The sequence below is a fragment of the Cetorhinus maximus genome, unplaced genomic scaffold (genome assembly GCF_964194155.1).
Source record: "Cetorhinus maximus unplaced genomic scaffold, sCetMax3.hap1.1 HAP1_SCAFFOLD_4716, whole genome shotgun sequence".
Classification (NCBI taxonomy): Eukaryota; Metazoa; Chordata; class Chondrichthyes; order Lamniformes; family Cetorhinidae; genus Cetorhinus; species Cetorhinus maximus.
The window spans coordinates 1-12,508 of record NW_027600617.1 but is presented as its reverse complement, the minus strand read 5'-3'; the positions used below and the strand labels follow the sequence as shown (position 1 = coordinate 12,508).

The following is a 12,508-nucleotide window of genomic DNA, read 5'->3' as shown; positions in this document are numbered from 1 at the left end:
GGTGAAGCTCCCTCTTCTCTGTCCATTTATATCAGTGGGTGTGGCACTGTTATGTTATGGTTTTCACGATATGTTTTTAAGACTCATTTCCTGTGTGATTCAGCCCCATTTCCTGCTCATGTTGCCTCTCTACAGGCCCCTGGGTTAGGGAGGTGGGGGTGAATCAGCCCGGGTTCCTGCTCCCCGATCCCTGTCCACTGTCCCCTGGGTTAGGGAGGTGGGGGTGAATCAGCCCGGGTTCCTGCTCCCCATCCCTGTCCACTCACCCCTGGGTTAGGGAGGTGGGGGTGAATCAGCCCGGGTTCCTGCTCCCCATCCCTGTCCACTCACCCCTGGGTTAGGGAGTGGGAGGGTGAATGAATCAGCCTCTATTATTCCTGCTCCCTTTGGACATGACGTTGTTAAAGGATTTAAGCCGATTTTGGACGACCTCAGTGGGCTGGATTTCTCCCCTGGGGGTGGGGAGGCGGACGGCCAAGTCTGCCGAGCCTAATTGAGAGTGGTTCGGCCTGTTGTTACCATGGAGACGAGGCCTTCCGGCCTGGCTGCAGCCTCTGAGGGCTCTGCCTTATCCCCTCCCCCCACCCCCCAACCTCCGACGTTACACAGACGACTCGTCAATGATTCCCCGGCCTCTCCCCCTGTCTTTCTGTCTCCGTCTCTGCCAGGCCTGCCCGGCCTGAGAGGGAGGCGTTGCCGGCGGGCGCCGAGTGGTCAAGTTGCGGCCGGCGCGGGGCAGGGGTAGGTTGACGCGCTAGGCCTGAGGCCTGCGATGGCCTAGGCCGCAGGCCCTGCTCCTGACCCCCCCTCCGAGCGCCGCGTCCGCTCCCTGACTTAATAGGTGGCGCCTTTGTCTCGTGGGTGGGTGGAGGGAGACCCGTGCACAAGACCCAGGGGTGAGTGGACAGGGATGGGGAGCAGGAACCCGGGCTGATTCACACCCCCACCTCCCTAACCCAGGGGTGAGTGGACAGGGATGGGGAGCAGGAACCCGGGCTGATACACACCCACCTCCCTAACCCAGGGGTGAGTGGACAGGGATGGGGAGCAGGGGAGATAGACCCCCACCACTTGCTGTGACGCGCGTCTGCTAACCTGTGTTTCTAACCTTCTGTCCTCTCTCTCTCAGTCCAGGACTGGCCGGAATCATGACCTCCCCGGACGTCCCCCGTGCCTCCAAGGTCAGTTCCAGCGTCAACGTCACCATCACCGCCCCCAGCTTCTACAACATGCCCAAGAAATTCGCCCCGGTGGTGGCTCCCAAGCCCAAGATGAATCCCTACAAGTCGAATAGCCGGCCCGAGACGGCGACGGTCCTCCCTCCCAGCAGCAGGGCCAGGCTTGGCCGCGTGGGTGAGGCCCTGGACAGCGGACCAGCCGAAGGTGTGAGCACCCATGCCGGAGGTGGGGGTGGGGGGAGGGGGGGTTTGGGTAGATGGGTGGGGGGTGGGGGAGGTGGTGGTTGGGGTTGGTGGGGGTGGGAGGGGAGGGCGTGGGAGAGGGTATCCTAGGGAGGGGAGAGCGCTGATTGGGCGGCGAGGCTCCATTCGGGCCGGCGCAGCGCCACCCGGTGGTCCAACGGGCGCGGTTACGCCCGTGACGTGTTGACATAGGACCGTGGCAATGGCGGCCCTGAGGCCGAACGGGAGGACGGCGCCGGCGACGGGTATCTGGGGCTGAGGGTCACTCACCGGGCTCTTCCTTTGTCCCTCTCTCTTGCAGACTTCCCCCTCCCTCCCCCTCCCCCGGCCGACGAGGGGCTCCTCCCTCCGCCGCCTGGCGACATCCCCCCTCCCCCTCCTCCCCCTCCCCCCTTCGAGGACTCCTTCCCTCCGCCACCGGCCGAGGAGGTCTTCCCATCGCCACCGGGCCCCCTGGAGGAAGAGGCACCCGCCGTCGACTGGCCCAGCGAGGCGCAGGTAAGGTCGTCACAAATAGGCGCAGGGGCGGCTGCTTCGCCCCCTCATTCGTCCGCTCGGGAAGACACGGGTGAGCAACAGAGTGGTGGTGCTTATCCGACCGTGGGTCGGGTGGGGGGGGTGAGAATTCCACAGACGGACGACCATCCGGGAGACGAAATTCCTCTTCGTCTCCGACTGCAGCGGGAGGCCCCTTATTCCGAAACCCTGATCCCTCCCTCCTCATTCCAGATTCCCACGTGAGGCAGGAGGAACATCCTCTCAAATTCCTCCTCGTCTCCGTCTTCAGCGGGAGGCCCCTTATCCCGAAACCCTGATCCCTCCCTCCTCGTTTCGGATTCCCACGTGAGGCAGGAGGAACATCCTCTCTGTCGAGCCCCGTCCCCCTCCTCAGAATCAGCCGAGTGAACCTTCTCTGAACGGCCTCCAACGCAAGTCTATCCCTCCCTAAATGAGGAGACCAAAACTCTTCACAGTACTTCAGCTGCGGACTTGCCAGCAGTACAGTCTGAGGGTGACTCGCCTACCTTTATACTCCACCCCCACCCCCTCTTGCAGTGAAGGACATCAGTCCATTGGCCTTCCTAATCACTCGCTGCATCTGCCTACTAACTTTGTGTGATCCGTGCCCTAGGACGCCCAGGTCCCTCTGTACCAATCTCTCCATTGAAATAAGGTACAGCTTTCCCATTCTTTCTGCCAATCTGGGCATCCCCATTCAGGGCAGGACCGAAACACCCACCCCCCACAACCTCCAACCTTACACAGGAACAGGAGGAGGCCCATTCAGCCCCTCTCGAGCCTGTTAAAGAGGAACAGGAGGAGGCCCATTCAGTCCCTCTCGAGCCTGTTACACAGGAACAGGAGGAGGCCATTCAGCCCCTCTCGAGCCTGTTACACAGGAACAGGAGGAGGCCATTCAGCCCCTCTCGAGCCTGTTACACGGGAACAGGAGGAGGCCATTCAGCCCCTCTTGAGCCTGTCACATAGGAACAGGATGAGGCCATTCAGCCCCTCTCGAGCCAGTTACACAGGAACAGGAGGAGGCCATTCAGCACCTCTCGAGCCTGTTACACAGGAACAGGAGGAGGCCATTCAGTCCCTCTTGAGCCTGTTGCACAGGAACAGGAGGAGGCCCATTCAACCCCTCTCTGGCTTGTTACACAGGAACAGGAGGAGGCCATTCAGCCCCTCCGAAGCCTGTTACACAGCAGGAGGCCCATTCAGCACCTCCAAAGCCTGTTACACATGAACAGGAGGAGGCCATTCAGCCCCTCTCGAGACTGTTACACAGGAACAGGAGGAGGCCATTCAGCCCCTCCGAAGCCTATTACATAGGAACAGCAGGAGGCCCATTCAGCCCCTCTCGAGCCTGTTAGACGGGAACAGGAGGAGGCCATTCAGTCCCTCTCGAGCCTGTTAGCCAGGAAGAGGAGGAGGCCATTCAGCCCCTCCCTGGCTTGTTACACAGGAACAGGAGGAGGCCATTCAGCCCCTCTCGAGCCTGATACACAGGAAGAGGAGAAGGCCATTCAGCCCCTCTCGAGCCTTATACACATGAGGAGGCCATTCAGCCCCTCTCGAGCCTGTTACACAGGAACAGGAAGAGGCCCATTCAGCCCCTCTCGAGCCTGTTAGCTAGGATGAGGAGGAGGCCATTCAGCCCCTCTCTGGCTTGTTACACAGGAACAGGAGGAGGCCATTCAGCCCCTCTCGAGCCTGATACACAGGAACACAAGGAGGCCATTCAGCCCCTCTCGAACCTGTTACACAGGAACAGGAGGAGGCCATTCAGCCCCTCTCGAGCCTGTTACATAGGAACAGGAGGAGGCCCATTTAGCCCCTCTTGAGCCTCTTACACAGGAACATCAGGAGGCCATTCAGCCCCTCTTGAGCCTGTTACACAGGAACAGGAGGAGGCCATTCATCCCCTCTCGAGCCTGTTACACAGGAACAGGAGGAGCCCATTCAGCCCCTCTCGAGCCTGTTACACAGGAACAGGAGGAGGCCATTCATCCCCTCTCGAGACTGTTACATAGGAACAGGAGGAGGCCCATTTAGCCCCTCTTGAGCCTCTTACACAGGAACATCAGGAGGCCATTCAGCCCCTCTTGAGCCTGTTACATAGGAACAGGAGGAGGCCATTCAGCCCCTCTTGAGCCTGTTACATAGGAACAGCAGGAGGCCATTCAGCCCCTCTTGAGCCTGTTACATAGGAACAGGAGGGGGCCATTCAGCCCCTCTTGAGCCTGTTACATAGGAACAGGAGGGGGCCATTCAGCCCCTCTCGAGCCTGTTACACAGGAACAGGAGGAGGCCATTCAGCCCCTCTCGAGCCTGTTACATAGGAACAGGAGGAGGCCATTCAGCCCCTCTCGAGCCTGTTACATAGGAACAGGAGGAGGCCATTCAGCCCCTCTCGAGCCTGTTACATAGGAACAGGAGGAGGCCATTCAGCCCCTCTCGAGCCTGTTACACAGGAACAGGAGGAGGCCATTCAGCCCCTCTCGAGCCTGTTACACAGGAACATCAGGAGGCCCATTCAGCCCCTCTTGAGCCTGATACACAGGAGGAGGCCATTCAGCCCCTCTTGAGCCTGTTAGACAGGAACAGAAATAGACCATTCAGCCCCTCTCAAGTGATACACAGGAACAGGAAGAGGCCCATTCAGCCCCTCTCGAGCCTGTTAGCTAGGATGAGGAGGAGGCCATTCAGCCCCTCTCTGGCTTGTTACACAGGAACAGGAGGAGTCCATTCAGCCCCTCTCGAGCCTGATACACAGGAACACAAGGAGGCCATTCAGCCCCTCTCGAACCTGTTACACAGGAACAGGAGGAGCCCATTCAGTCCCTCTCGAGCCTGTTACACAGGAACATCAGGAGGCCATTCAGCCCCTCTTGAGCCTGTTACATAGGAACAGGAGGAGGCCATTCAGCCCCTCTTGAGCCTGTTACATAGGAACAGCAGGAGGCCCATTCAGCCCCTCTTGAGCCTGTTACATAGGAACAGGAGGAGGCCATTCAGCCCCTCTTGAGCCTGTTATATAGGAACAGGAGGGTGCCATTCAGCCTCTCTCGAGCATCTTACACAGGAACAGGAGGAGGCCATTCAGCCCCTCTCGAGCCTGTTACATAGGAACAGGAGGAGGCCATTCAGCCCCTCTCGAGCCTTATACACATGAGGAGGCCATTCAGCCCCTCTCAAGCCTGATACACAGGAACAGGAGGAGGCCATTCTGCCCCTCTCGAGCCTGTTACACAGGAACAGGAAGAGGCCCATTCAGCCCCTCTCGAGCCTGTTAGCTAGGATGAGGAGGAGGCCATTCAGCCCCTCTCTGGCTTGTTACACAGGAACAGGAGGAGGCCATTCAGCCCCTCTCGAGCCTGATACACAGGAACACAAGGAGGCCATTCAGCCCCTCTCGAACCTGTTACACAGGAACAGGAGGAGGCCATTCAGCCCCTCTCGAGCCTGTTACACAGGAACAGGAGGAGGCCATTCAGCCCCTCTCAAGCCTGATACACAGGAACACAAGGAGGCCATTCAGCCCCTCTCGAGCCTGTTACACAGGTACAGGAGGAGCCCATTCAGTCCCTCTCGAGCCTGTTACACAGGAACAGGAGGAGGCCATTCAGCCCCTCTCGAGACTGTTACATAGGAACAGGAGGAGGCCCATTTAGCCCCTCTTGAGCCTCTTACACAGGAACATCAGGAGGCCATTCAGCCCCTCTTGAGCCTGTTACATAGGAACAGGAGGAGGCCATTCAGCCCCTCTTGAGCCTGTTACATAGGAACAGCAGGAGGCCCATTCAGCCCCTCTTGAGCCTGTTACATAGGTACAGGAGGAGGCCATTCAGCCCCTCTTGAGCCTGTTACATAGGAACAGGAGGGGGCCATTCAGCCTCTCTCGAGCATCTTACACAGGAACAGGAGGAGGCCATTCAGCCCCTCTCGAGCCTGTTACATAGGAACAGGAGGAGGCCATTCAGCCCCTCTCGAGCCTGATACACAGGAGGAGGCCATTCAGCCCCTCTCGAGACTGTTACACAGGAACAGGAGGAGGCCATTCAGCCCCTCTCGAGCCTGTTACACAGGAACATTAGGAGGCCATTCAGCCCCTCTTGAGCCTGTTACATAGGAACAGGAGGAGGCCATTCAGCCCCTCTTGAGCCTGTTACATAGGAACAGCAGGAGGCCCATTCAGCCCCTCTTGAGCCTGATACACAGGAGGAGGCCATTCAGCCCCTCTTGAGCCTGTTAGACAGGAACAGAAATAGACCATTCAGCCCCTCTCAAGTGATACACAGGAACAGTAGGAGGCCATTCAGCCTCTCTCGAGCCTGTTACACAGGAACAGGAGGAGGCCCATTCAGCCCCTCTCAGGCCTGTTGCACAGGAACAGGAGGAGGCCCATTCAGTCCCATCTCGAGCCTGTTACACAGGAACAGGAGGAGGCCCATTCAGCCCCCTCCCCGGCCTGTTGTACAGGAACAGGAGGAGGTCACCTGCTCTCGAGGGAAAACAACTCCCTTCCGAGTGTCCTCCCCTGATTATTTAACCCTACCCGGCCCGGCATCACCGTGGTTCACCTGCACTGCAGTTTCTCCACAGCTGATTCGTTCCTGAGGGTGGGCGCTGTGGCTCCAGACTAGGGCCATACCAGGGGTCTGCTCTGCTTATGTGCGTGCCTGACCCGTGTGTGTGTGTTCATCCCTAGGCCGCAGGGAGCTCCCCTCTCGACCCAACCAGCAGCATCGAAATAGAGATTGACTCGTTGACCAACATGCTGAACGAGATGCAGAACAACGACCCCTACAAATCCAGGCTCAAGCCTTCTGCCCAAGCGGTGAGTCATTTCCCCCATGATTTCGGGAATCTTGCGGGTCTAACCGAGAAAGTGCCCTTCCTCCCTCTTACCAGCGACAACCGGCATTTATATCACCCCGTGTCATAGTGTCGAACTTCAGGCCACTTTTCTTAGCCAAAACATTGGACTTTATTTACAGGACTGCAACAGCAGGTACACTTGTGCATCAAGCTCCAAAACTAAAGAAGAGCTCCGAGAGTCAACCCGGTGGCCCCAGATAGATGTCTCCACTTGCCTGGAAAGCGTGGTTTTCCCCTCTTTAGGGGCACTCCTGCTTCTTAAAAGAAAAACCCTATCAGGTCTCCCTCCAGGTTCCTTCGTCGGTGGACCCGGTTATCGGGGGGGGACCTGCCCAGTTGGGCCGCTCTTTGTTGGCCGTTCGTTTATAGTCGCTCCTGGGGACCCACCTAAACCTCGGCCTGTAGGCCTCGGGTTCCCCCCGGTTCACCCTGGAAGAGGGCGTCGCGCTTTTTTCCAGTCACTGGGGGATATCGGACCGGGTTTTAATTCGATCCCCCTCTGGCCAATCTTGCCCTAGGAGGCTTGACCCTTCACCCTCCACCACCATCGCTGGTAGCTAAGCCAATTGGCTTCCAAGCCCTTTGGTAGGAAGAATAGAGGCATGGACTATTTTCTAAATTGGGGAGAGAATTCAGAAATCTGGAGTGCAAAAGGGACTTGGGAGTCCTAGTCCAGGATTCTCTTAAGGTTAACTTGCAGGTTGAGTCGGTGGTTAGGAAGGCAAATGCAATGTTGGCATTTATTTCGAGAGGACTAGAATATAAAAAGCAGGGATGTGCTGCTGAGGCTTCATAAGGCTCTGGTCAGACCACATTTCGAATATTGTGAGCAATTTTGGGCCCCGTATCTCAGGAAGGATGTTCTGGGCCCTGGAGAGGGTCCCAGAGGAGGTTCACAAGAACGATCCCAGGAATGAAAGGGCTTAACATATGAGGAAACGTTTGAGGACTCTCTGGGTCTATACTCGATGGAGTTTAGAAGGATGAGGTGGGGAGGTGGATCTGATTGAAACTTACAGAATACCGAAAGGCCTGGATAGAGTGGGACGTGGGGGAAGATGTTTCCATGAGTAGGAGAGACCAGGACCCGAGGGGCACAGCCTCAGAGTCAAGGGAAGACCTTTTCGAACAGAGATGAGGAGAAACTTCTTTAGCCAGAGAGAGTGGTGAATCTATGGAATTCATTGCCACAGAAGGCTGTGGAGGCCAGGTCATTGAGTGTATTTAAGACCGAGATAGATAGGTTCTCGATTGGTTAAGGGGATCAAAGGTTACGGGGAGAAGGCGGGAGAATGGGGTTGAGGAACTTATCAGCCATGATTGAATGGCGGAGCAGACTCGATGGGCCGAATGGCCTAATTTCTGCTCCTAGGTCTTATGGTCTATGATGAACCATTACGCTGGTGATACCTTTAACCTGGATTTCTTCGCCTGTGTTATGCCTTCAATTTCCTTGTTGAGCACCTCGAGGGAAGAGGGTTCTCCGACTCCCGCTTTGAAGGGTGTACCCTTTACTCGCACTCGTAACCAATATTGGCCCTGCCTCCCCAACTTTCGCGTTTCTGGCTCCTTCTACACTATTGTCTTTGGACTGGACTTTGGCTGCTTGGAGGCACTGTTTACACCTCGCTTTGCCCTGTCTCTTTATGGGGTCCACTCCTGCGCCAATCGGTAGAAAAATCGATATGGCCTTGATGCCTCGAACGCCGTGTGTTCTCCTTTCAAGCTCACGAAATCAAAGGGGGACGAAAAGAGGAGAGCGATTCTCCTTGAGTATTCGTCAGTCGACGCGGGGGTGGGGTTGGTTTCCCACGTTCGTGGCACAGTCCCGGCTTTCCACTCCTCTTTCGGCTGACCGTTCTCGCCCGACCGGGAGGACGGCACCATTTTGCGACCCCTCGAATCGCTGGTGAATCCTGGGTGGCGCTTTCCATCGCCCGCGCTATTTCTAACCGCTTCCTTAAAATCGGAGATTCGCTTCAGCCAGCGATCTTCGTTGAGTAGCGCCCTCCTTCTCCGCCAAAGGCCAAACGATCCCTGAGTGCGTCATTCGGGGTTTCACCCAAATCATAATATTCCGTGAGTTGTTTTAATTTCGCCACGTAGGGAGCAAGGGTCTCTCCCCCACCCCGGGACTCTATTCTGCGAATTGAACTCTGCGTTGTGCCCGAGGGCTTGGGTTGAAACTGTCCCCGAACCGATGTCTACTAATTCACTGAAGATCTTCGAATCTGGAGCACTGGGAGCCTTCAAGATTCGAATCAAACTGTAGGTCTTGTGACCACAAATACTCAGGAGAATCGCTCTCCTCTTTTCCTCCCCCGTGATTGCGCTGGCTTGAATGGAGAATGCAAGGCGTTCATCTGAGACCAGTCATCTGTGGTTGGCTCAAATTCTGCCAAATTGTGGCATCTCGGATGAGTCTATCTTCATTTATTTTTAACGAACTTACATATATATATATATATATATATATATATACTCAAAATCGCCAGGCAGGGTACAGCAGCAAATCTGATTCAGCCTCGTCGCCAGTTTGTCACAGGCTTGGACTTCAGACAACTTTTTTGAGTGGAAAAATTGAACTTTATTTAAAAGTAAGCATCAGCAGCTACACGTGTTCATCAAGCTCCATTGCTGAAGTAGAACACCATCCAGCAGAGGTTTCCCCACACCATTAAGACGTTGGTTTGCACACATCGTGTGATCTTACAACACAGGGTTATTATGAAAGCGGCATTCATACATTTCCTGAAATTATAGTAACCGCACTCTGGTAACATCATCATATGTTCGAAGGTTACTGAGAAAGGCATAAATAAGAGAGAAATTCAACACAGGTGTGTAGGGGCAGGAGGAGGTTACAGAGATAGGGAGGGGTATAGGGGCTGGAGGAGGTTACAGAAATAGGGAGGGGTGTAGGGGCTGGAGGAGGTTACAGAGATAGGGAGGGGTGTAGGGGCTGGAGGAGGTTACAGAGATAGGGAGGGGTGTAGGGGCTGAAGGAGGTTACAGAGATAGGGAGGGGTGTAGGGGCTGGAGGTGGTTACAGAGATAGAGAGGGTGTAGGGGCTGGAGGAGGTTACAGAGATAGGGAGGGGTGTAGGGGCTGGAGGAGGTTACAGAGATAGGGAGGGGTGTAGGGGCTGGAGGAGGTTACAGAGATAGGGAGGGGTGTAGGGGCTGGAGGTGGTTACAGAGATAGGGAAGTGTGTAGGGGCTGGAGATGTTTACAGAGATAGGGAGGGTTGTAGGGGCTGGAGGTGTTTACAGAGATAGAGAGGGGTGTAGGGGCTGGAGGAGGTTACAGAGATAGGGAGGGGGTGTAGGTTCTGGAGGAGGTTACAGAGATAGGGAGGGGTGTAGGGACTGGAGGAGGTTACAGAGATAGGGAGGGGTGTAGGGACTGGAGGAGGTTACTGGGCCTGGTTTGGGGGGTGTGAGCTTTACCGCCCTTGTTGCCGGGACTAACCTGACACATCCTCCATTGCGACAGGTCAACGGACGGACCGAGACATCAGCCAAGCAGGAGGCCGCTCCTGCCAAACCCCCTCATCCCTCGGGGGTCCAGGAGCTCCAGGCCCCCTCGGTCACCGGGCCCAGGGTGGCTGGGTACTCGCCCGTCAGGGCCCCCAAGCCTGCGGCGGTAGGCCCGAAGCTTCCTGGGGACCAGCCATCCACCCCCTGGGCCACCAGCGCCAAGGTGAGACCAGGCCCGACCACGGTCAGCGCCCAGCCCGAGCTGAAATCTCTCCGGGGACCGTCGCCAGGGCCAGTCCCGGGCCTAGCCGCTCAGGCCTCCTCACCTCCAGCCCCGGCGCCTGAGGCTTCCCCGGCGCAGAGCCGGGCGGCCTACGTCAAGCCTGAAGAGAGGCCCGGAAGCGAGACCAAGCCAGCCACAGTCGGACAGAAATCGCCCTGGAACCGAGGGGTGGTCGCGAAAGAGGGTCCCGGAGTCCGGAAACAGCCAGAGAGGGAACCGGTGAGTCCACGGATATCTCCCCGCGCGCTCGCCGGGGGGTTAGACACAGAGTAAATCCACCCTCTACACCCTCCCCATCAAACACTCCCAGGACAGGTACAGCACGGGGTTAGATACAGAGTAAAGCTCCCTCGACACCGTCCCCATCAAACACTCCCAGGACAGGTACAGCACGGGGATAGATACAGAGTAAAGCTCCCTCTACACCGTCCCCATCAAACACTCCCAGGACAGGTACAGCACGGGGTTAGATACAGAGTAAAGCTACCTCTACACTGTCCCCATCAAACACTCCCAGGACAGGTACAGCACGGGGTTAGATACAGAGTAAAGCTCCCTCTACACCGTCCCCATCAAACACTCCCAGGACAGGTACAGCACGGGGATAGATACAGAGTAAAGCTCCCTCTACACCGTCCCCATCAAACACTCCCAGGGTAGGTACAGCACGGGGTTAGATACAGAGTAAATCTCTCTCTACACCGTCCCCATCAAACACTCCCAGGACAGGTACAGCACGGGGTTAGATACAGAGTAAAGCTCCCTCTACACTGTCCCCATCAACCACTCCCAGGACAGGTACAGCACGGGTTTAGATACAGAGTAAAGCTCCCTCTACACCGTCCCCATCAAACACTCCCAGGACAGGTACAGCACGGGGTTAGATACAGAGTAAAGCTCCCTCTACACCGTCCCCATCAAACACTCCCAGGACAGGTACAGCACGGGGTTAGATACAGAGTAAATCTCCCTCTACACCGTCCCCATCAAACACTCACAGGACAGATACAGCACGGGGTTAGATACAGAGTAAAGCTCCCTCTACACCGTCCACATCAAACATTCCCAGGACAGGTACAGCACGGGGTTAGATACAGAGTAAAGCTCCCTCCCTCTCCGGCCTGCTGGCCATGAGTGGAAGGGTTTGGGGTGTTCGATCGTGATGACCTCACACTCTCCTCTTTGTTACAGGGTTCCAAACCCCCTCAGAGCTCCGGAGAGCCTCTCCCTCTCTCCTACAAGGATGTCGAGGACCTGGAAAAGTTAGCAACACAGTTCATGCAAGAAATGGACAAGGAGCCCAAAGCCTCAGTGCGCCCGACAGGTGAAGATACAACCACGTGTGGCGGGGGGAGAGAGGCAACGAGTGACGGAGAGAGAGAGACCAAGGGGCAGAGTGGGGGAGGGAGAGAGAGAGAGAGAGAGACAGACCGAGGGAGATATTGAGACAGAGAGAGATAGAAACAGAGAGAGACAAATAGAGGGAGAGAGAGAGAGACAGAGAGAGGGAGAGACAGAGAGCGACTGAGACAGAGAGAGAGAGACAGAGAGAGAGACAGAGGGAGAGAGACAGAGAGACAGAGAGGAAGAGACAGAGAGAGAAAGAGGGAGAGAGACAGAGAGAGAGAGAGAGAGACAGAGAGGGAGAGACAGAGAGAGAGAGAGACAGAGAGAGAGAGAGACAGAGAGAGAGAGAGACAGAGACAGAGAGAGACAGAGAGAGAGAGAGAGACAGACCGTGGGAGATATTGAGACAGAGGGAGGTAGAGACAGAGAGAGACAAGGAGAGGGAGACAGAGAGAGAGAGACAGAGAGCGAGAGAGAGAGAGAGACAGAGAGAGACAGAGAGAGAGACAGAGAGAGAGAGAGAGACAGAGAGAGAGAGAGAGAGAGAGACAGAGAGAGAGACCTGAGAGAGAGACAGAGAGAGAGAGACAGA

At 56.3% G+C, this 12,508-nt stretch overlaps 1 protein-coding gene across 1 annotated transcript; it reads left to right on the top strand.

The window, feature by feature from the left end:
* Positions 1-1,019: 1,019 nt before the first annotated feature.
* Positions 1,020-11,893, top strand: LOC144678582 (uncharacterized; the record flags this gene model as incomplete). Its single annotated transcript, XM_078538323.1, has 5 exons — positions 1,020-1,383; positions 1,723-1,919; positions 6,637-6,765; positions 10,303-10,788; positions 11,761-11,893. Coding segments are annotated over exons 1-5 (1,180 nt in total), but the record flags the coding sequence as incomplete, so codon positions are not given.
* Positions 11,894-12,508: the final 615 nt, after the last annotated feature.